The 25,387-nt window shown below is 36.6% G+C and overlaps 2 protein-coding genes across 8 annotated transcripts; one reads left to right on the top strand and one right to left on the bottom strand.

Moving 5' to 3' along the window:
• Positions 1-112: 112 nt before the first annotated feature.
• Positions 113-11,426, bottom strand: LOC124531335 (ubiquitin carboxyl-terminal hydrolase CYLD). 7 transcript variants are annotated; one of them, XM_047105861.1, is made up of 13 exons: positions 11,206-11,426; positions 11,055-11,139; positions 10,277-10,553; positions 9,047-9,250; positions 6,491-6,681; positions 5,996-6,175; positions 5,673-5,828; positions 4,686-4,874; positions 3,771-3,879; positions 2,475-2,553; positions 2,387-2,429; positions 1,420-1,603; positions 113-1,094 (listed from the first exon to the last, which is right to left on the bottom strand). In XM_047105861.1, exons 2-13 carry the CDS (start codon positions 11,112-11,114, stop codon positions 904-906), a joined length of 1,863 nt encoding a protein of 620 aa, XP_046961817.1. In that variant the 5' UTR covers positions 11,115-11,139; positions 11,206-11,426; the 3' UTR covers positions 113-903. The 7 variants fall into 7 exon arrangements, with proteins under 7 accessions (XP_046961817.1, XP_046961818.1, XP_046961815.1 ...); XM_047105862.1 differs by having other exon boundaries at positions 2,475-2,523; XM_047105859.1 differs by having other exon boundaries at positions 2,387-2,523.
• LOC124531341 (probable phosphorylase b kinase regulatory subunit beta) lies at positions 9,486-25,387 on the top strand. The gene is made up of 22 exons (XM_047105874.1): positions 9,486-9,641; positions 12,334-12,448; positions 12,776-12,911; positions 13,250-13,532; positions 14,161-14,290; positions 14,516-14,667; positions 16,217-16,553; positions 16,924-17,013; positions 17,263-17,289; positions 18,471-18,625; positions 19,497-19,511; positions 20,311-20,430; positions 20,794-20,904; positions 20,963-21,090; positions 21,442-21,617; positions 21,773-22,035; positions 22,106-22,264; positions 22,606-22,731; positions 23,055-23,278; positions 23,638-23,752; positions 24,257-24,490; positions 25,058-25,387. Exons 1-22 carry the CDS (start codon positions 9,618-9,620, stop codon positions 25,208-25,210), a joined length of 3,273 nt encoding a protein of 1,090 aa, XP_046961830.1. The 5' UTR covers positions 9,486-9,617; the 3' UTR covers positions 25,211-25,387.

The following is a 25,387-nucleotide window of genomic DNA, read 5'->3' as shown; positions in this document are numbered from 1 at the left end:
GTATACACACAATTTTATCAACACAATAAAATTAAGATTTAAGTTTAATAAATAATAAATTAATTTTGATAAGTGTGTTTTATTTTTGGAATGGTATATATTTTTTAATGGGTTTTATATTAATATCACAATAGACACAGCACGTGTCTACACTGACAATGTAGTTAAGGCTGCATAACTGTATAGTGCATGATAAGTAATATATTTAAAATGATAAAAATCACTAATTGAAACCAACTACTAAGTGTTTTTAACTTAAAATAAGCAACAGTAGTAGCATATTGAAACTCTGTAGCTTTAATAAATACACCTAAAACCTTCAATCCTCTCCAATAAATATTAAATTTTACTAATGTTTACTCTAGTGGAAGTTGAAAAATCTCAGCCACGGGAGTACTCTAGTGGATAAGTTTATCTAAGCAGGAATAGGATTGTACCCTCCCCCTATAGACTATAAAGACTCCAACTAAAAAAAATATATGTCAATCAAAAAGTAAGTAAAGTAAAGTAACAGCCTGTAAATTTCCCACTGCTGAGATAAGGCCTCCTCTTCCATTAAGGAGAGGGTTTGGAACATATTCCACCACGCTGTTCCAATGCGGGTCGGTGGAATGCACATGTGGCAGAATTTCGATGAAATTAGACACATGCAGGTTTCCTCACGACGTTTTCCTTTACCGCCGAGCACGAGATGAATTATAAACACAATTAAGCACATATATATAGTGGTGCTTGCCTGGGTTTGAACCCGCAATCATCGGTTAAGATGCACGCGTTCTAACCACTGGGCCATCTCAGCTCAACCACTGGGTCATCTCAGCTCAATCAATAATAATCAAATATAATTCACTTAATTTTGAAACTAGCGAGAATATCTATCAAGGCTTGTGTAAGGGCCGACGTCTAGCGGTACATGGCGAGGTCGGGGCTGCGGTAGAAGCACATGTAGGCGTCGGCCAGCAGGCGCTTGGCGGGCGCGGGCAGGTGGCGGTCGAGCGGCGCGGCGGCGTGCAGCGCGCGCCCCTCCTCGCTCAGCCACGCGCACAGCTCCGAGATCTCAACGATCTCCGGGATGTTGTAGCCGTTGCGCTCGCCTGCGACAGACCCACGTCTCAGACTCTCAGACGAATGTCGTCGATTCGATTCAGTGGCGTAGCTATCGTAGGGCCAGTTGGTGCAGTGCATCAGGGCCCCGGAGTTTAGGGGGCCCTCTAAACTAAACCTTAAGCTTCTGAAGCTGGAAAATCAAGACCCTACGCACAAGATTTCTTATTTGCTATCTATAATTTTAAAGGGTAATTATTAGTTAAAGAGGGATGGGAAAGAGGGGATGAGGGCCCGATTTTTTTTTTATGCACCGGGGCCCTTCCTCACCTAGCTACGCCACTGATTCGATTATTACATTCGGTCTGGTCTTACCTTTCCTGTCGGCCATGGAGTCGAAGAAGCACCACGGCGCGTCGTGGCCGGCGCCCGTCTTAACAAAGGCCACGTAGTGGCTTGTCTCTATGCACAGCACCGCGAAAAGCTCCATATAAACGCGTGGAATGGGTGACGATTCGAGAATGTTAGCATACTCCTCGCAAATGGACAGAGGTGTGGCCTGAGCGTAAAGAAAATCGTGTCACTTCATCATATGTAAGCCAAGTAGTTTATACTGTACAGCACAGTTTTGAGTTTGGTATGTATTTATGTATATTTAGTGTTATGTAATTGGTGTTTTGTAACCATAATAATTATATCAAATAAAAAAAAATATGATTTTACTACTGACTAATTAAATATAAGAATCTATTGAGATTTGGAAGTTCATCGCTTTAATAAATTATCTATTATCTAAGGTTAAAAGTAAAATTAACCTCGAATTGATACGGTAGATTCACTAGTTGACGAAAATATCCGAATAAGAACAGTTCTACCATGTTTAAAACCATAATATATTCATTTTTTTACCTTGTACCCAATAACAGTTCTTTTAATACGAAATCGTATTTTTTACCTTTTTGTTACAACTTTTTTTCACAATATTCAACAAAAAATATCTACTAATCAATCATTTTGGTAAATAACTTGTTTACTTTACAAATAGTGACGGTTGAGATGCAACGGTATTTTTTTTTTTATAAATATGAGACAACATCACATACATTACTCTGATCCCAATGTAAGTAGTCAAAGCACTTGTGCTATGGGAAATCAAAAGTAACGACGGTACCACAAACACCCAGACCCAAAACAACATAGAAAATTAATAATAATCTACATCGACTCGGCCGGGAATCGAGCCCGGGACCTCGGAGTGGGGTACCCATGAAAACCGGTGTACACGCCACTCGACCACGGAGGTCGTCAGAGTATTAGGTTAAGATAATGGACAGCGGCGCACCTTGTGCGCGGGGCGCGCGGCGTGCGCGAGGCGCAGGCAGGCGGCGCACAGCGCGCCCGCGTCCAGCGCGCCGCCCGCCGCGCACGCGCCGCACTCCCAGCGCGCCAGCGACCCGCACACCGCGCACTGCCGCGGCACTGCGGAGTGCGGACACCGCGCTGTCAGACCTTCGACCTCACACCCGCTACGTCGGTCATACGTTTTATTCACAACTAGCTTTTGCCCGCGACTTCGTTCGCGTGGACTTCAGGTTCGTCCCGTCTAGTCTAGTAATCGCTTAAAATCGCTTCGTAAATAAGCCGTACAAAGTAAAGGATAAAAAATGGTTATTGTGGGTTATTCCTAAGATATAAACATATACCAACACGGACTTTTTTGTAGACCTTTTTAAGTTGTACAATACTGTAGTACATTGTTTTGATCTATCTTGTTGGATTCAGTCAGCGTTTGCAATGTAAGCGCAAAAAAATTGTTTTTTTACGACCTCACATTAGATACCTCAAAAATTGTAGCCTACGTGTTATTCTGATGTATAAGCTATATTGTGGTAAAGTTTCATTCAAATCCATTCAGTAGTTATTACGTGAAAGAGTAACAAACATCCATACATCCATACATACAAACTTTCGCCTTTATAATAGTAGTAGGACTAGCGACCCACCCGGTTTCTTTTTCTTTTATGGTATAGGTTGGCGGACGAGCATATGGGCCACCTGATGGTAAGTCATCACCCATAGACAATGACGCTGTAAGAAATATTAACTATTCCTTACATCGTCAAAGCGCCACCAACCTTGGGAGCTAAGATGTTATGTCCCTTGTGCCTGTAGTTACACTGGCTCACTCACCCTTCAAACCGGAACACAACAATTTAAACTTCTAAAATTATCAGTGTTTCTTTACTATGTTGCCCGTGCATTACATATGAAAAGCATCCTTTCCAATCACACCTATCTTTTAAAAGACACCATTCCAAAATCAGTTGCGTAATGTTAAAGATCAAAGCATACGTAGGGACACACAGCGGTAGTAAATGCAGCAGTTTATACTATGTAAGATGTTCATGTTACGTTCGCAACGCAAATAGTCGGCATGGGTGTAATTATGTAAACACATAAAAAAAAAACTACAATATTAGGTGATACAGTTACAGTCGGTACAATATGAAATTGACATTCTTAAATATTTTCTTGCTATACCTGTCGGTCTGGACTTAACATAAATTTCGCTACAATTTATAAAAATATCAAATTATCAAAGCTTTACTTTGTGTATTTTCTTTAAATATTGTCGGAAGTAAAAATACGAATATAAATGAAATCGTTTGCATTATAGTCCTATGATTTTTTAAATCTTAGTAACAAAACATAATATATCAACTTACATCCTTCAATGAGATCAGTGACGTCCAGTAGTGGAGATGGTTGTACTCGCTGATACAATTTGTATTGTTTACCAAACCGAGGCATTTGAATAATAAATGCAGCTGGGACCTGTAACGGAAAAAAACTTTAATAAAATCATTTAGACAAATAGAAACAAAGTTGGTACCTGTAAAGAAATTGGTAGAAAATATGCACCCACTAAAAATAAAAAGACATATTGCCATACAGACTATGTTTTTAGACGCAACAATCTAACATATAGTATGACAAAATACTTACAATGAAAATTACTATTAAGAGTGGTATTTTTAGAAATTTATTAATAGTTATTTTATTAACTAAGATGCGAAAGTAGCTATTTGTGAGATATGAGAGCCATGTTTGCCGATTAAGAGATGCCGATTACAGAATTATTTTTAATTATTACGACGTCAAATTTCTAATTACTTGAATGTCAATTTTGACAATTTTAGAAAATAGATTGAGGACATTTTTAATAGGTACCTTGACTTTACAACAACAACAAACAACAAGAACAACAGCCTGTAAATTCCTACTGCTGGGCTAAAGGCCTCCTCTCCCTTTAAGGAGAAGGTTTGGGACATATTCCATCACGCTGTTCCAATGCGGGTTGGTGGAATACACATGTGGCAGAATTTCTATGAAATTTGTCACATGCAGGTTTCCTCACGATGTTTTCCTTCACCGCTGAGCACGAGATGAACTATAAAGACAAATTAAGCACATGAATCAGCGGTGCTTGTCTGGGTTTGAACCCGCAATCATCGGTTAAGATGCACGCGTTCTAACCACTGGGCCATCTCGACTTGACATTGCGAACGAAATAATATAGCAAATCATTAATGTCATCTTGTATTGAATAATATACCACAAAATAGTCACCAAAAACGTACCTCACTTAATTTCACTCCAGATGTGGCGAAGGATTGTTCCAATAGTTGCTGCACGCTCGGTAATGTTATATGTTCGTCTTTCTCAACGAAAAGCTGGTAGCAGTACGCTTCTTGGCCCGAGGATAATTTAAGGAAGGGCTCGGCTCTAAGCAGCTGCGCGACCAATCCGTTCAAAAATTCTTCTGGATCCTTTAAATAAACATATTATATTCTAATATCTCTCGATTAACTTTTTAACGGAAAATTTTAGTCACTTCAGTAGTGAGAGATGCAAGCTATTTGTGCTGGGACGTCACATGTTAATCTTTATTATTGTAATTTTTACATCTATTAGTGGAAGCTAAGACAAATAAACTCAGCGCTATCATTGCTCGATATTTTGTATAAATATTAAGGACTGGTAGTTGATCGAAGGTTCGGTCGCGTTTTAATGTTCCATCTTCCTTGGTAGCTGATGGCCAAGATGTTACGTGCATGTACCTGTAGACGGGCTCCTTCATCTTTCGGTGGAAACAACAATTATATATTACGATGTTTGGCGGTAGAAAATCATAGTAAGTGGGAGTTTCCCGAATGGGCTTAAGCAAAGACAAAGCACGAAACCGTTAAAGTATAATGGTGGGCGAATGTTTGGCGGTAGAAAATCAGATTAAGTGGGAGCTACCCGAATGGGCTTAAGCAAAGTAAACGTTAAAGTATAATGGTGGGCGAATGTTTGGCGGTAGAAAATCATAGTAAGTGGGAGTTTCTAGAATGGGCTTAAGCAAAAGGCAAACGTTAAAGTGTAATGGTGGGCGAATGTTTGGCGGTAGAAAATCAGATTAAGTGGGAGCTACACGAATGGGCTTAAGCAAAGGCATCAAAACGTTAAAGTATAATGGTGGGCGAATGTTTGGCGGTAGAAAATCATTGTAAGTGGAAGTTTCTAGAATGGGCTTAAGCAAAAGGCAAACGTTAAAGTGTAATGGTGGGCGAGGTCGAGCGCACCTTCTCCTCGGAGGTGAGTCCGGGCACGTCGGACAGGCGCTCGAGCAGCGTGCGCAGCTTCATGACGCGGTCGGCGCGCACGTACCCGTGGCGCCGCAGCGGGTTCACGACCTCCTCGCGCAGCACGCGCTGCACCTCCGAGTAGTGCGGCGAGTCCTGCCACACGCACGCACTCTCGAATCAGCCGGAAGAAATTACAAGAATCGCAGCTTCGAGAGTTTTAATTCGTTTTGTACTTTTTGTTGATTAATAGACTTTGAGTACCGTGAAATGTTTTTCATACTAAAAATGAGGAAATACGAGTTATACGTGTAATGCAATACCTCGGGCTCCGGCGGCCGGTAGAGCAGCGCGTCGAACACGCTGGTAAAGGTGAACATAGCGAAGAGCGTGGCGTCGAGGTAGCACGAGTTGTGATGTCCCTGTATTCCCCGATTCTTCCCCGCGAGCTCACCCAGCGAGTTTAAAGGCGGCACTACGCCCGTGACAACGGGACAATCCGGCTGCAAAACAATGAATTATTCGAAACCTGGTGTTTTTTTGGAACCGAATTTCTTAATATGACCTACTGTAGAATAAACTGGCAGAAATCGTCAAGAAAGGTGAATTTAGCATTACACTTTCTCCAGGTAAGCTTTCACTCTTTTTCCTTCCTCTCTATGTCTTTATTAAATAAGGTCTTATATCGAATCATTTAGAAATTTTATTTGCTATTAAAATAATAATTTTATTCATCGTCGTCCAATTGTTTTTCAATCGTCGGTCGTCGAGAGCAACTCGGCTGCAAGCAGGTGTTCAACAGGTGGCGAGCGGCTGACCTGGTCGTAGCGCTCGTCGCGCAGCGGCTCGGGCGGCGGCGTGTCGCGGAAGCGCGCGTCGCGGCGGCACAGCGGCAGCGGCACGAACAGCGCGCGGCCCGCGCCGCACGAGAACAGCCGCGTGCCCTTGTGGCTGCCGTCGCCCAGCCCGCACACGCTCTGCTCCAGCTCCACGCCCGCCGTCGCTATGTCTGCCGCACCCACACGTTACACCATACGACCACACATTACATCGTCTGAGCGACGGACAACGAACGACCATAACTATTCTTTATTCAAATTAATGTCACGTGACCGTTGGTTTGTAATATTGTAAGCCATCTCTACCGGCCCCAACAAACATTTTAGTCGTATAAGAAGAAATTACGCAACTAATAATTGTATAAGCGTTGTATAGAAGTCGTTTTATTCTGTTCTTCGACTTAGTGCCGCCTATAGTTTATTCGACTTATAGTCGTGTAAAAACGTCGTAGAAACGTCTATACGACTGCTTTATAAGACTATTACACGATATTTAGTCGTGTAACCGTCTTTGCGACTTTTACACCGACGATAGTCGTATTAGAGTGACGTATAAAACCCCTATACGAATTTAAGTCAATATGACTTTTTCCCGACATTTATACGACTGAATGTCGTATAAGAGTTTTAAAATACACTAAATATTACATACACCGCCATTCATATGCGTTTTTGTAAAAATAATTTTACATAGTTGAAAAGGATAAAAAAAGCTGGGCAAATATATAAAAAAGTGGCCACTTTAAGATTAAAGTTAAAAAAAATTATGCATTATTTCTTACCTCCAATTGTACTATATCGAATATAAGTACGCGACAAGTTACCTGTCGATCAATTGGAAATGGTTCCGTACAAAATTTAGAGAGTTCTGAGCAACGTAATATTAATCGAAGCGCAGAAAGTGCATTTAGTGTAACAGTTGTCATGATATTTTAAATATACTTATATAATTTTAATTCAAATAATAATATTTAGTACGGTTTTGATTTTTAAATACATTTTTTTTTAATTGAAATTACATTTATTAGCATGTTTATTGATTCGGTTATAGACACCGTATTGTGGGACTTCCTCTCGTGGCGTGGTGTGCCGAGCTGGTACTGCTGGTAAATGCCTGGCACGAGAAAAACAAAAGGCGGTTGATTTTTATCGGGGGGTGGGGAAGAAAGCTGGATTGTGTAATAGTGATAGTTCCGATTATGATAGCAGAAATGAAGCCCATGGAAATGATATACTTCGTGATGATCTAAAAAAATGGGTATAAAATCTGAACTATTATATCACGTATCATTTTTTTTTTCAAAGCATACAAAAAAACTCAATAGTTATATAAAATAACAAGGTTTTAAACACTTGACAAATACTAAACTGAACTCTAATTTCGTTTTCTATGGCGGAATATTTACAAATCCAATAATGACATAAATTGAAACGTCGTTTAGAAGTTGTATAAAAGTCTTTTCCTGCACTTTAAATCGTGTAAAGGTAATTTTTAAAACTTACTTTAAAAAATCTCAATAAAATATTATTTATTTAATGAATTACACTAGCGCGTTAATTACATAGTTAAAACTAGCGCATTATACTCGATAAAATTAATTTCCCATCAGATCAATGTTCCTTGAACTTGAGTTTCGAAGTAAACACATTGATGAATAAATAAAAAATAATGTTCACAATCAATGAAGTTTTTTCGTGACAGCTTTCAAATTCAATTTACATTTAATATTTTATCCAGTCACATTGACAACAAATATAGTCTTGTAAGAAGCGTGTTGGATACTGCTATTCGATCAAATGTCGTAAAGCAGTGGTAATAAACACTGTAAGTCTGCCACACGACCTCTATACGACCACTATGCGACCACTATGCGACCAAAAAGTAACTTATGCGACCGCTACATGACTCTTATAGGAAACTAAGTCGTATAAAATGGGCCTTTTCTTGGTGATATCGACGTTTTAGCGGCGTAATGGCGACCAGCTTATAGAACCAAAAGTTACAGTTGGCACGTTGTGGCGACCTGTTAAATGTTTGTTGGGGCGGCGGCGGGGAAAAGAGGTGTCGTTATGGAAAGTTATGTGTCATGACGGATAGGGAGAGTTGCCGTTCAGCTATTGCCTACACGTCTCTCTTATGATATGCTCTACTAGTTTGCTTCGTCAGAGAAGATCTGGGAGACTGTATAGTAAAAAAAGTCAGTCGGTAAAGATCAGCAAAATAAGATCGCAGATACAATCTGTCATTACATGAAACAAAAGTAACATGTTTCATCTTTGTTTTTATTCTCCGTCTTCTGTTTTAATATTTGGAGTAAAATGCATACACACAAATAGATCATTTATCAGATTTACTCAATATAACATTTTCGTATACGGACTCAGGCCAATGAACTTTAAGCCACTGCCACTCAACCGATCGAGATGAAATTTTGCACTCTCGGCGCTGATAATAATATAAGTACATTTGATTTGGAAAATACTTTTAGTTAATGTGTTCTTCTTTATAACATTTTAAAATTAAAACAGACTAACCTTCTATCAGACCTATCCACCTAACGACGCCGTAGTAGTTTTGATCGACGTCGGTTGCGACTTCGACGAGCGATCCGACCCCGATGTCATCTTGCAAGTGTTCAGGTGACTGGCACGAAGGCTTCGCATTGGATGTTACCGCTCGGGGCGATCCCAGGGACGGAGAGTCATACAACTCCTCCGGACCATCTCCGCTGCAGACGTCTGAGAAAAATATAAATAATGCAAACGAAATTCAACATAGAATTAATTTCGCGTGTTCATTCCTGCTTCTAAAACGTACTCTGTTCATATTGAAGTACGCAGAGAGGTATTTCATCGATAGATAGCTCTCGTAAATAATACGAGTGAGACATTTCGACGTACACTACATTATAGCGGCCGATTTCGAACAGCGACCGTACGACTATAATTAGAAAATAGGAAAGCTAAAATAGAACGCATAAACGTATGCAGTCTGTGCTCTACTTGCTGATATTGTTTTTGTATTCATTCCTTTAAAGATTAATATGTAATAGCTTTAATTTCGTTTTAGTTTTTATTTTGTTTATATATTTTATAATTTACGACTATGCATACAATGGAAGGAACAACAGTAAGTTTATATTTGTAATTAATTTCAAACCACTGTTAATATGTATGTTCTATAAGGATTGAATATAAATAAAAATGTTTTAATTATTTACTATTTTTTAAGCTATATACGCTTTAATATAGGCTTTACCTTTCAGTAAATAATCAAGTAACACTTTTTAAATTTTATAAATAAAATCAATTAAATGAAACATTTCGTTATAAACGAATATTTTTAAGAAATATTATGTAAATTTACACATTAACATCACATACAAATAAAATTCCGACATTGCTGTGTAATGAAAAATTAATGTTATCTAAAGTGTAAGACGTTGAGGTTATTATTTTTTTTTTAATGTAAATAAAAATATTATGTAGTGTAATGTATATATAACATAAAATAAAGAATAAAGTTTATACAAAAACAGGCCAGAAAACACTACGTTTTTTATGAATGAGTTCATAAGAAGAAATTCGATTTATTATTTTCAAAATAATTGAAGGTGAGTTGTTATAATATAATTGTTACCCATTTATAAAAGTTATAATATAATAATGGTTATTTTTTTTGTAAATATTTACTATTTAACAAGGACATATCCAGATAACATAAAAATTTACAGATATTTTATTAAAGACTTACAAAATACATACCAACCAAAAGACCAGTTTCATTTTTTTTAGCTTCATGTACCATCTTTATATTTTGGGAGTAATCTTCTGTAACTTGTATATTTGAAGATGTCGTAGGTCTATTTCTACGCCTCTCTGGAGTTATATGATTAATTAGATTCACAGATTTGACCCGTTCATGATGATTAGTACGTTGCATATTGCGTCTGGGACTGAGTGGTACTGATCCATACTCGGGATGCTCAGGTTCTCTTGGAGCTGGTGGCCAGCTTCCTCCAATTAAATTAAATAAATCAATCTGCAATAGATAAAATTAAATGTTGAAAATATATAAACTTACAATATTATAATTTTTAGCAGGGCTTATTGACTAAAAAAACATACAGCCAGGCCACAACCTCCATAAAAATAAAATATTAAATGCAAAACACAGCATCATAATTATATTGAAACATTTAGTCACCAATTTTGTAAATACTAAATTAATAAGATGCAATATTTCAAAGTCTCAAATATTACTTATTAACAATAAACTCATATATTGCTTTTTCACATACAAGATTAAAACTAGATGTTAGTCATAACAAAGACTGATCATGAGTTGCAAATTACAATAGTTAAATATGACATTGACCACACAGTTTTCTCTTTGTTAGAAAATGACAGCTATTTTTAAATTGAATCTTCTTTTAACCACTTCCAGACAGCTAAACCGTAATGTAATCATGCATGAAAAATGTGCAATATTCCATTCAAGTGGGGTTAGTGTATTTAATAAAAATTGAATTATTTAAAAAACCTGAGCATCTCTGCTACATGTATTCTCAAGTTCTTGCTCCTGATCTGCATCATGACTCATTTTCTGTTGATATTCGTGAACAAACCTAGAGTTCGACTTAAAATAAGTATTTTTGAACGATAACAATAAGTTTAAGATAACATTAGCTTACCTTTGATTTTAAAGATAAAACGAAGTAAGTTGTTTTTTGATAAAGCTACATAAAGCGTAAATAAAAATTAATTTTATTAATGGCGAAATGAAAACCCTTTTTTATTTCATTATTTGTTTACATCTGTTTAGATTTTATAATATAAATATAAATAAACAATCTCGACGTCCTAAATTTTGCAACATGACAATCATAGATTATACATAAATATTCTGATAGATAATTACAATTCTGAATTCAAGATAAACAAATATCAAATGAACAGACACAGCCAAAAACAGATAACAGACCATATACCGATAATAATTATAAAATATTTCAATGATTATAAATTATAATGTGATAATTTTGATTTTTGTACAATTTTGTGTTTTTTTTACGATAAATGCAAAAAAATACATCATTTAACTATACACTAATTTTACCCCTTAAATACATGGAGATTACAATGTCTTAAAATAAAATATGTACTCTATATTAATTATATGAATCTGAGTAATGGTTACAAAATATTACATTTAAATTACTAACTAATATGTTAGTAATTTAAATGTAATATTTTTTTTACATGTAAATTTTACAGGAGCCTTGTTTAAATTAACTTAGATTGCGGTTATTATAAATTAAACTGAAAATAATCCGGAAATAGTGATAAAACTCTTTTTAATTTTTCTATAATTGTACCACTGGTACCACTACTTAAATTTTTTTTAGTGAGGCCAATAAGGGCCAAGGGGAACATAATGCTTAAGCTCTGGCAGTACTGCTTACACTGACATTTGACTTGTTATTATTTATTTGACCTTGAATATAACCTCTGAACAATTAATCTATTTATAATTTAAATAGTACTATTTTATACACAACCAAATAATGCGTTAAGCGTGTAGCTTTTATATTATTAAATACTTCTTGTGAATAAATGAATGTATTCTAAATTATAACTTGATAAGACAAAATGCAACAGTAACAACATATTGAGTTTATTAAAATCCTCTGCTACTAAACTATTGGTAAAAAAGACAAAATTACTTCTTAACAAAATTTAAAAACTGTTTTGAAGGACTTTTTTGTTTTTCAAAATGGTTAAATTTTTCTTTATTTTTTTTTTTTAATTTTTTTTTTCAGTGTTTCCCCGATATGATCCGCCAAGGGAGCATTGACGATATAAATGCACAGCAATTTCTAAAGATTTCCAACTATGAAGAAACAGTTAGGCAACTTGATATATACTATGCCATAGGTGTGTTATATTATTAGCATTTTAGAATGTAAGGGAAACAAGAACAATTTGTTTATTATTAATATAGTATAAAAGAGATCAGTGTTCACAAGTAACTGCATTTTTCTCCCTAATTTATAAATGCAGAATTATTTGTTTTAAGTACAATTATGAGATATCTTTTTAAACTACTGTATGCAACTCATCGAACAGAGATTAAGATTAAATAAAATTATATGAGCACAAAATGTGTATAGTGTTATGAAAATCCGATTCCTAAAATATATGTAATTTCCCATAAGACAGTACTATTTATTTTAATATAACATTTGTTTTATTGCATTTCAGTTAAAAGACAGTTATTGAGATTTCAGAGCCCTATTACTGGGCTGTTCCCAGTGTTATCTTCAGATCTACATATTGGAAGTGTAAGGGACAGTATATATTGTGCTGCTGCAGTATGGGGATTGTATCAAGCATATAGGTAGGAAAATGAAAAGAAGAGAAAATCCTGGTCACCTCAATGCACAGACATTGGCATTATAAGAAATATTAATCACTCCATACATGAACAAAGCTCCTCATACCTTGGGCACTATGATGTTATTTTCCTTGTGCCTATGTTTAACTGACTCACTTATACTTCAAGCTGAAATACAAAATTTAAAATACAGTATTGCCATTAGAAGATACAATAACTCATGAAAATATAATATCTACCCCACATGGCTTAATTTTGGTGTTTTCAAGTAAATTTTAATATCAAGTTTGATAATATATGTATACTTTTATAGATAATAATACTTATTTTATATTTCACAGGCGGATTGATGACGATAGAGGAAAGTCCCATGAATTAGGACAGAGCACAGTAAAATGCATGCGTGGCATACTTGAATGTTGGATCAAACAATCTGCCAGAGTGGAGGCCTTTAAGACCAGACAGAGTGCAGCACATGCCCTCCATGTCAAGTTTCATCTCACTACTGGTGAACCTGTGCTAAGTGATGATCAATACCATCACCTTCAGATTGATGTGATATCTCTTTATCTATTGTTTCTTGTTCAAATGATAACATCTGGTCTTCAAATTATTTACACACAGGTATGTGGTATTATTAGAAGTCTTTAAAAAATTTGTAAACTAAACTTAAGAATATGACACACATATTAACATTGTTACATTATGATCTTTGTCTTCAAAAGTGCATACATTTGTATTGACATTTGGTGACATCTACGATTGTGATGACTTATTTTCTTGACTGTTATTCATAATATATTTTCTCAAAGTTTTGCTCAAAGTTAGTCATTTTTGTTTAAATAATATATATAAATTTCATAGGCATACTTGGCTGGGTAGTATCATAGCACTGCTATAGTGTGTTGTTTGGGCTTGAAGTATTCTTGTACCAATCATAAGTACACAATTTGTATAATAGTTGGGTCCCTGCACTAGTGAAAATTTTCAATAAGCTACCATTTACTCAGACAGGACAGCCTTACTTCTTAAAATAGAATTCTATGTCTAAATAGTGTTTTTTGTGCAGAACAAGAAATAAAAAAATATTTTTTAAAACCATCCTTTATCTAATTTACAAAAAAAAAAAAAATAGAAAGAAAACGAATTCTTTTGAGGATAGTTTCCAGCTACCTCAATAGTGATGCTTAAATTTGAGTTGACCTGCATGGCAAAATCATTTTTTAATATAAATGTTTGTGTATATTTTCAGGATGAAGTGGCTTTTGTACAAAACTTAGTATACTATGTGGAGCGCGCATATCGTACACCCGACTATGGTATGTGGGAGAGAGGAACTAAATATAATGATGGGAAACCAGAGATTCATGCCTCGTCTATTGGTAATTAAAAAAAATTTTTTTTTGGTTTATACTGGTTCATTTTGGCTATGGATATGGTTAAGGATATTCGATTTTTAATCGAATCCATAGCCATGGATTTTCAAAAAAAATTTTTTGGTATACCTAATTACAAAAAAATAAAAATATAACCATTAATGGTTTATGTTTATGTAATCACAGCCATAAATTGAATGTATGTTGTAAGAATGTAGTTTTGCGCTGTAGGCATGGCAAAGGCGGCGTTGGAGGCCATCAACGGCTGCAACCTGTTCGGCGACAAGGGCGCGTCGTGGAGCGTGGTGTACGTGGACATCGACGCGCACAACCGCAACCGGAGCATCTTCGAGACCATGCTGCCGAGGGAGTCCAGCTCCAAGGTACGCATACATAAATATATTATGTTTGCAAAATTGGGAACACCCAATTTTTTTCCATAACAATGCAATAGGTAACAACAACAACAACAGCCTGTAAATTCCCACTGCTGGGCTAAAGGCCTCCTCTCCCTATGAGGAGAAGGTTTGGAACATATTCCACCACACTGTTCCAATGTGGGTTGGTGGAATGCACATGTGGCAGAATTTCTATGAAATTTGTCACATGCACTGAGCACGAGATGAATTATAAAGACAAATTAAGCACATGAAACAGCGATGCTTGCCTGGGTTTGAACCCGCAATCATCCGTTAAGATTCACGCGTTTTAACCACTGGGTCATCTCGACTCTGCAATAGGTAAGGTTTGATGCAATTTTAACTTTTACTACAAACATATAATGATGGACATTTATTTATTGATAAAAAAAAATTAATGAAAACGTTTTACTTTTGGTAATGTCTATAATAGGCTATTTGACAATGCGAAAAATAAATAACAGTAGTCAGTACTGTTGTGTTCCGGTTTGAAGGGTGACTGAGCCAGTGTAACTACAGGCACAAGGGACATAACATCTTAGTTCCCAAGGTTGGTGGCACATTGACGATGTAAAGAATAAAATAAAAATAAAAAAAAAAATTAAAAAATTGCGAATTATTGTAATCAGTGTATATTATGAGTTTAAAATGGTTATTTACTAACGAAAGATGAAAATAATACTTAATTTATTCAAAAATCAATAAATAATAATGCATTTTTTCAAAGGTTTGTCACATGACACTAAACGCTCCTGATTGGCCGGGCTTATGATGAAGTCACTTTCTTGTAAACCGTGCTTTTCTACTATATGTACCACAGATTAAAATACAGAAAAGTGACGTCACCGACCCTTTTGCAGCGCCTTATTGTCCAAGTAGCATTTTCGCGCGTTATTTAAATATGGAATTTTTAATATGATATTTTTCGGCAAATATTTACTAGAAACAAAAAAAAAAATAACTTTTACTGGGTTCCTTAACCTCTACAAAATAATATAAAATGGATTTTAAAAACCAGTCAAATAGCCTATTAGACTTGGTTTATTATATTTAGTGAACATAGTTCCCAAATTTTAATGCTTTAATTAATTCTGTAGTACATTGGCCATGAAAAATGAGTTTACTGCTAAAAAACATTATAGATTATTTATTTTTATTTTTCTTAAACAGTACTTACGATATTTTTTTATATATGTTATGGCATATTAAGTAAAGTCAACTTTAAAATAAATAAAACTATTACATTTTAAAACACAGGAACCATTTTCATGTTATAATTCAATTTTGATTGTGTACGGATTAGCTTTTGTATAACATCACTGAGAAACTGATAACTTTGCTCTCCTAAGATCTGCTTTAATTTAGCCCTAGTCATTATTGCTATGCATTATTTTTCTTAAATGCAATATACATGTCCGGGCAAACTTTTTTTTTTAAAATAAAATACCACTATAGTAAATATAATTGAGGTACTAAATGCCTAGAATTTGACAGAATGAAATTTATTTAAAAGGGGGTTGATGCGGCTCTTCTACCAACGATATCGTTTCCCGCGTTCGCCACACACGAGGAACTGTTGCTGCAGTTGACTAAAAATAACATTTTGAATCGTCTGCAAGGAAAATATGGATTTAAACGATTCAGCCGAGATGGCTACAAGTGTGTCCTAGAAGATCCAAATAGGAGGTACTATAACGAAGGCGAGTTAAAGGAGTTCGAGGGTGTCGAATCAGAGTGGCCTTTGTTCTACGTGATGATGATTATCGATGGAGTTTTCCGAACGTTACCCGATCAGGTCGAAGAGTACCAGAAACTACTGAAGTCTCGGATATATATGGATGAGTACGGAGGTGATTTAACTGTCTATTATCATTTCATTACATTGTATAAAACAAAGTCACTTACCGCTGTCTGTCCGTATATATGCTTAGATGTTTGAAATTACACAACGGATTTCGATGCGGTTTTTTTTTTTTAATAGATAGAGTGATTCGAGAGGAAAGTTATTGTAAATAATATATGACAATATAACAAAGAAACACTGATAATTTTAGAAGTTTATAATGTGGTGTCGTAGCATCGTTTTTATTATATTTAATATCAGTATTTTACCCGTGTGAAGCCATATCTACATATGTATGTCAAGTATTATATTTTTTATCGTAGTATGTATGTGTGTATAATTTTATTCAAACAAAATAAGTTATCTCATAATTTCAGACCCAGTTATTCCATGGTACTACTACGTTCCGAAGGAGGGAATTGAGAATGAACGCAGTGAACCCTACTCCGTACGGCGACTGCCGGCCAGTAAGTATTTATTTTAATGTCTTTTTACTTAAGACAAGTCTTAAGTACAAAGATTAAAAAATATATATATATCGAATAAATTAATACGAAGTATATGTATAAATTTATTCGATAGCATACTCGAGTATATATTAATAATAATATATACTTGTCTGGTAAAAGTTAATAAGCAAATAACTTTTTAATAGTAAGTTTTAATTACTTGATAAAGTGAGGTATTCTTGTATAAAAAAATAATAATTTTTACAGACAAAGCAGGTGACGAAGAGAACAAAGGTAAAATATGTATTGCCATTGAGAATGACACCTTTGTGCTAATTTTCTGTGCCTTTTTTTATTAACAAACTTCTTTTTTTTTCTGTTTTCATAGATGTTACAGATGATTTTTTTGTATGAGATGATAAAATTTGTATGAGTCCTATTTAGAAACTATCTAAGCCAATTTTTTTTAATGTTTGGTTATTTATTATTTAATATAAAAATATTGCTTTAAAATTAAACACATTTTGTGAATAAACTGGTCCTGCGTCTGTGTCCTCTCCAATCCTTTTTGGATTATGAGAGTGGTTAGTGAGCATACACACACCTGTGCAGATAACTTCTGATAACGCCTGAAAATGATCCGAATTTAGTCAAAACGTCGTGCCATCGTCATCATCACCTTACACCTTTAAAATAAAAGTGTACAGAGCTAATAATATGAAACATCTGTTTAATTTTAATAACAAGCGTGAATTATATTTGTTATATTCTTTCAAAAATGGTCAGTAATTAATACGAATCATTATAATTTAACCGTAAATTGGAACATATTGTGGTGTTTGGCGAAACATGTTTCGTTATACAAAGAATATATTTTTGAAATGGCGAATACCGAGCTATAATGTGATCAATTCTTAGTAACCCGCAGTATATATTTGCATAATAGTTTAGCAAGCTTTATTTTGTTATTAAAAACAATCTCATTGGTAAAGCCTAATGCTATTTAGAATAAAAATCTATCATTTGGTATGGTATTATGCATATTTGTAATTATTTAGAAACAGATTTAGTATAAAGTTGTAGGCGCGCAGCGTCTTGGCGATCTCCGATTTAAGAGATTAAAAGATAAAGAGACCTATGGTCCAAAAATTGTGATCATAAATAGCGAACGTCCCTCCAACGCCTGGCGGCTGGATTTTTTGTATTCCTACTACTCTGTATTGAGACCAAATCTATTTAACAGATTATAGATCAAAAATTTCTTCCATTTATTTAAATAAATAATAATGATCTGCAATATAAACATTGACCAAATTTAACAAATCATGTTCCTACTTACTATCAACTTATGTTTCTTCTACTGACACCCAGTGTTCATTTCTTTCGCTTAACTCTTTAGTAACCCTAGGTTAAGCTTTTTGTAGTAGGTATAGCTAACTCCTATGATAGGTTTAATTTCGTAACGTTTAATTCAGACACAGGCGGGTTATTCCTGTGGGCGCAGTCGCTATTCGTCATAGCCCAGCTGCTGACCGGGGGCTTACTGCACGTCAACGAGTTGGATCCCATTAGGCGGTACCTGCCCTCGTACAACCGCCCGAGGCGCGCCGGACGGTATTCGGCTTTCCAGGTTTGTCTCATAATTTATTAAAAACTCTTTTAATGTTTACGCAAAAAGTTTGCATTTCAAATTCTCTTAGATTTTATTTCAATTCCTCTCGTCGCCAACTTCTTAATGTTTTTAAAAAATGCCGAAAACAATAACAAGTTTTTTTTTTCTATATTTCACATTATATGTTCTTTCTCTGAAAAAAAATCTGAATTTTTAATGTAAGATATTATTTCCATCTGCTACATTTCCAATTAAGAAAATTAGCTTTTTTCATAATTATATATATATTGTATTAACAGTTATTTTTTTAAAAAGGGTAACGACAAAATTCCAAAAAAAAAAACTTTACTGCGATTCCGTCCCGTTTCAAATGGACTACTTTACTTTTTATCCTAAACTGGATCGGCAATATTGTATACTTGTATTATATTTCAATGGCAGGTCGAGATGAGATAAATATAGTTAGTAAGTAATATTTACATATTTCATGCGATTCACTAAATAGCTCTGCTATATTAAACATACAAACAATTATTAATATAAATGATTACAAAACAATACAAAAACTGTATATTGTTTACCGATACAATAAATTTATTTTACAATACAACCTTTTTACTACTTAAGTATATGCAATTTTAATTTATTTTCATTATTAATATTTTCCAATAGCTTTGCTGTCATTTAATAATTAAAAGCGCATAAATCCACAAATACTGCTACAAAATATTATTGTTTTCTTCTTAAATGATGACATGTAAATTCTTACTCATCCTGCCATTGAAATCGGCATTCGGCAACACAGAAACAAAATTCCAAATTATTTCATTTGCGTCATTTTTAATTTATTAAATATCAAAATTATTTTGTTTTCATGCACAAATTGCAGGCAAAACCGGCATTTGTAAGTATTAGGTAATTTATGATTCAACTATGCATGGGTCGGTAACTCTACTCCAGTATGGATTTGTCACGTGTCGTATTCATTACGTTTCGATTTTAAGCACTTTTCTGTCACTTAATTTTCTTTAATTTCTATTATTAAACTTTTTACTTGAGATATGTAAATTTATTCGGTTATTACGTATTGACACACCAAAAAAAATACGCCAATACAGACAAAAAAAAGTATTTAATTATTTATTTAAAAAAAAACGTAATATATCCTATATTGGCGCGTTCACACATTTTATTCATGTTGCTGTGGCGTTAGTACGCATGTACCGTTTTTTCAATACTTGATTTGAGAGATAACATTAATTTTTTTATAACGGCGAGGTCTTCTTCTTAAAGCTTATGTACACAGCTTAGCTCGATGTATTTGCATTTGGAATGAACATAATGTATTAAAGTAAAATATTTAAGTAAAGGTTCTTTTAAAGAGAAATATGGTTATATGTCCGATGATGAATGATTTATAAAATTAGCTTAAATTTTATATGCATAATTGGGTACAATATTTAAAATTCTAAAAATAAATCATACTGCATTTGTTATCAATAAAATTCCGGAATAAATATAATTAATTAATTAATGATAAAATTATAAATGCATGTACACATTATTATTAATTGGGTATTCATAATCAAACATTGAGAATAATCAAATATTTTATAATAACTCCGCTATGAATACATACCTACTATAACTGGGCCTGATATGAGGAGTAGTATTAATTTACTTATCACTAAATATGTATTTAGGGCATAGCTACGGACCTGGTGGTCCAAGTCGTTCTGATCGCAGAATCGATGCGTCTCCAAGCTATGCTGGGAACGTACGGCATCCAAACGCAGACGCCGCATGAAGTTGAACCTGTTCAGGTGCGTTCATAGCAATAACATTCATATGTCAGACTTGGGTTAGGACCACTCACTAGGTACTAAGCAAGTATTGTACCGTCAAACAGCAGTACTTAATATTGTAGCGTTCTGAAGGGACTTAACATCTCAAGTTTGGTAGCGCATATGCGATTGTTATATTTTTCACGGTAGTGGCCCATTTCCCAGTCTGAAACCCATTTTTAGTAATAGGTAGATTTATATCAAAATATTTATTGTAGGGATCTATTAATAGTCGAATTAACATCTAATAATTTAAACAAATTGATCGAGTAAAAATCAACTTAAATAATTTTCGAAATTCGTAGCAATTTTAATAAACCGTATTTAAACCTTACATTATAGATATGCAGTTCTACACAGCTCGTGCACGTGTATAGGGAGCTGGGAGTGTGTGGGAAACTGAAGCTGACGGGCAGACCGATACGACCGGTTGGCTCGCTCGGCACGAGTAAGGTATGAACTTGAATAACTTAACTAAAATGTATGACTCATTTTTAACATTATCCGACAGATTTACAGGGTGTGCGGTATGACGGTGCTGTGCTATCCGCTGATATTTGAAGTGTCTGAGTTCTACTTGTATCGGGACATGGCGTTGCTTATAGACGATATAAAGACTGAACTGCAGTTTGTTGGCAAGTAAGTCCGATAGGGCAATACTTTTTTAATAAATTGACAGTCAAAATCTCTTCGATATACATTTTTTTTATTTATGTTTAGCTTTACATAAGGGTGAAACAGATCAGATAAAAAAAATCGATTTTGATTCCTAAATTTGACCATCTATGTATGTATTATGTGGATAGTAATAGTATGACTTTAATCAACCAGAGAGATACCACGTTATCATCGTTCATTTCATCGCGAAATAATACGGCATTGAAACATTCTTTTTATTGCAGTGTTTTGTTTTGATGAAATTGAATGTTATAATAGCCCATATATCTGATTATACATTAAAAATTACTCATCACTTTCGGTTACTGCTAGATACTGGCGCCTGTCGGGGCGTCCCACGGTGTGCTTGCTGGTCCGCGAGGAACACATGAGAGACCCACACTTCAAGCAAATGCTAGACCTTTTCGCGATGCTCAAAAAGGGTCACTGTGACGGAGTTAAAGTCCGCCTCGGAAGGCTTCAGAATCTCATTTCAAGTTCTTGTATCGGTAAGTTGATTTCGTTTCATTACTTTTTTCTTTAATGAATTATTCAATTATTTGTATGTAGTACAATCCCAATTAAATAGTTGCCTTGGTTAATTTTTTTCTACCCCATGACGTATAGTATCTTGATGGAAGGTTTGCGTTGGTAAATATTTCAGAACATTTGGATTTCATGAGCCAGGGCGAGTTTCCGTCGGAGATGTTCACGCAGTTCAAGCAGCTGCAGCACGACTACATCGGCTACCAGTCGCTGACGGACGTGCCGCGCACGCTCACCTACCGCGAGCAGAACCTCGACCTGCGGGCCTACAGCCAGCGCGCCACGCCCGACGTGCTGGACGCGCTGCGCACCACCGACAACATCTTCGCGCAGAGCCAGCTGTGGGGCATCCTGCTGGAGCGCGAGGGGCCCATGTACGAGGTGAGCCCGAGGTGAGCGCCAGCGGGCCCGGCGCGCGGGGCTCACCTGCGAGTGACCGGTGCGTGTGCAGGTCAACGGCACGAGCACGCTGGAGGCGCTGAAGGCGCTGTACGGCAGCGCCGGCGTGCTGCGCCACTGGCGCGCCGTGCGCTACTGCTCGTCGCTGCTCAGCCACACCGTGGACTCCATCAGCCCCTTCATCACCACCGTGCTCGTCAGCGGCAAGCAGGTACCGCTCCCTCGCTTGTATATAGATACACTGACTAACGATACAAGATTTTGTAGATGATAAAAAAGCGTGGAGTTAATACCCGTTGACTTCCAAGCAGGATACATTAATTGAAATAATTGTATTTAATTAACATGATATTGTATTGTAAAATGACGATTCAAAAGTGCTTATAAAAGCCTACTTGAATAAAGTTTATTTTGATTTTGATTTTGATTTTTAACGCTTAAGTCGGCTATAAGTATATGTTTAAATAGATTTATTTTTTAAGAGTAGTTATTGTATATAGGAAGGTAAAAATAAATTTCGGTTTAATATGAATGTTGGTTATAATGTAACAGCTAACCGTCGGCGTGATCGGGCGCAAGGAGACCGTGTTCGACAAGCCGATGACGCCCGGCGAGATCCAGTCGGTTATGTACTCCACGATACAGCCGTACGACATCATCGGGGCTGTGCTGCAACAGGTTCGGTTTGTTTTCGTTTTAATACCTTATTGATTTAGACAGTGGCGTAGCTAGGTGAGGAAGGGCCTCGGTGCATAGAAAAAGAATGAGGCCCTTACCCAGTTTCCCATACCTCTTTAACTAATAATTACCATTTAAAATTATAGATACAAAATAAGAAGTCTTGTACGAAGGGTCGTGATTTCCTAGCTTTAGCAGCTTAAGGTTTAGTTAAGAGGGCCCTCTGAACTCAGGGGCCCTGGTGCACTGCACCACCTGGCCCTACGATAGCTACGCCACTAAATTTATATCGATACAAGATACGAGAATAATTGTTATTTCAGGAAATAGTTCTCTATTGCGGTCGTCTGATCGGTACCAATCCAGATATGTTCCGCGGAATTCTGAAGATTCGCGTGGGCTGGGTGCTGGAGGCGATACGCATTTATCTGGACCTGTTCCCGGAGGAGAAGCGGGCAGACGCCACGCTGGAGAGCCTGTCGCCGTTTAAGCTGCGGACGTTGTTACAGAAGGTGCTCACCGTGTCCGACTGGGCCGAAGAAAAAGGGTGCGTTTACATGTCGCAACTAATATTTAAAATGCGAAAATAAGTCTGTCTATCTGTTACTCTTGCGAGGACGAACCACTGATCCGAATATTAGAAAATTTGATATTTAGCAAGCTTACAATAAAAGGAATAATATAGGCTTTTTTATGTGAAACACCAGAAGCCTAGCCATTAAAATGCGAGTGATAATGTTTTAATGATAAATATCATAACAATTCTGATCTTGATTGACATTATCATGCGCTTTTTCCTGTCTGTACACAATATAAATAATTATATTTATTTGATATCCTCGTAATTTTCTTTAAAATAAATAAACTTATAATACAGGACCATCATTGACAAAGTCGTGTTTTCAGATTGACTCCCTTGCAACGGAGAAGATTAGAAGGCTGTCTGTGTCGCGTCCCGAAACATTTTTACGTTCAAGTTTGGGACATTCTACTGCGAACGCCCAACGGAATCGTAGTTGAGGTAAGATTGACAATGGGCGAGAATAAGGGCCCGACATACGACAGCCATCATACGCGCGCGTGTCGCGTCCCGAAACATTTTTACGTACAAGTTTGGGATATTCTACTGCGAAAGCCCAACGGAATCGTAGTTGAGGTAAGATTGAAAATGGGCGAGAATTGGTGGTAGGGCTTTGTGCAAGCCCGTCTGGGTAGGTACCACCCACTCATCAGTTATTCTACCGCCAAACAACAGTACTCAGTATTGTTGTGTTTCGGTCTGAAGGGTGAGTGAGCCAGTGTAACTACAGGCACAAGGGACATAACATCTTAGTTCCCAAGGTTGGTGGCACATTGACGATATAAGGAATAGTTAATAATTCTTACAGCGTTAATGTCTATGGGCGATGGTGACCACTTACCATCAGGTGGCCCATATGCTCGTACGCCAACCTATACCATAAAAAAAAAAAAAAAAAGATAGGGGCCCGACTAACGACAGCCATGATACGCGCGCGTGTGGCAGGGGCACGCGATCCCGGCGCAGCCCACGCTGGTCAACATGTCGCGCTCGGAGCTGTCGTTCGCGCTGCTGGTGGAGGAGGCGCTGGTGCGCGTGCCGTCGCCCGAGCGCCGCCAGCTGTGCGTCGAGCTGCTGTGCGTGCTGGCCACCATCCTGCGCCGCAACCCCGAGCTGTACCTGCAGCAGGCGCTGCACCTCGACCGCCTGCTGGACGACGCCGACACCACATACGCGAAGGTAACATGCCCCCCAGGGACGCGTCTAATGTAGAATGTGTAGATCGTCATCTCTGTTAAGTGTGGTACCGTCGTTACTTCTGATTACCATAACACAAGTGCTTCAGCTACTTACATTGGGATCAGAGTAATGTATGTGATGTTGTCTCATATTTATTTATATTTAAAGGGTTTAAATTCACGCAAACGACTGTTTTCATGTGTATATTTAATTTCGCTCTTGACACAGAATTAAACTTGCGCGTATAGGATGAAAATCATTGCACGTTGTGCTCAATCATCGATCCACACTGAGGTAGCCTGTTCGAGAATAGTTATCAGAATTTACGGTTTTCTATTTCTTTAATTGTTTTAATTACATAGTGTGTTTTTGCTCTTAATAGCAAAAGTAACTCTGTCAAAGCAGCAAGCAAGCTTAACCTCGAAGGAACAATATAGTCTACTTTTAATGCGTGATACCTAAACACCAAAATGTAAAACGCAAGCGAAGCAGCCGGTAGGAACTGGTTTTTAATACGCCCAACGCGAATAACACATTGGTCACGTAAAGCTCGTGTTGCGCGTGCAGGACAGCGGGCTGGCGCGCGGCTCGCTGAGCGCGGCGGCGCCGGGCGTGTCGCTGGGCTACCTGGCGCGCGCCGTTGTCAACTCCGTGCTGCAGGCCGCCGCCGCGCCCGCCTCCGCCGCGCCGCACGACCACGACTCCTGCCTCGTCGCCTAGATGAATCCTTCCAATGTTGTGATACTTGTTGTAATATTAGCAGAAATTTTTATTTTTTTATTATAGATTCTTCAGTATCGAGTCGAGAGAGGAGTGAATCGTTATTTACGAACTGATTACTCTTTTAATTGATAAACTTTAACCGATTTTATGTATTCCGGAATTATTGAAATAAAA

The sequence above is a fragment of the Vanessa cardui genome, chromosome 7 (genome assembly GCF_905220365.1).
Source record: "Vanessa cardui chromosome 7, ilVanCard2.1, whole genome shotgun sequence".
Taxonomy (NCBI): Eukaryota; Metazoa; Arthropoda; class Insecta; order Lepidoptera; family Nymphalidae; genus Vanessa; species Vanessa cardui.
Note: the sequence above shows the minus strand (reverse complement) of the source record. Positions and strands in the feature narration are given on the sequence as shown.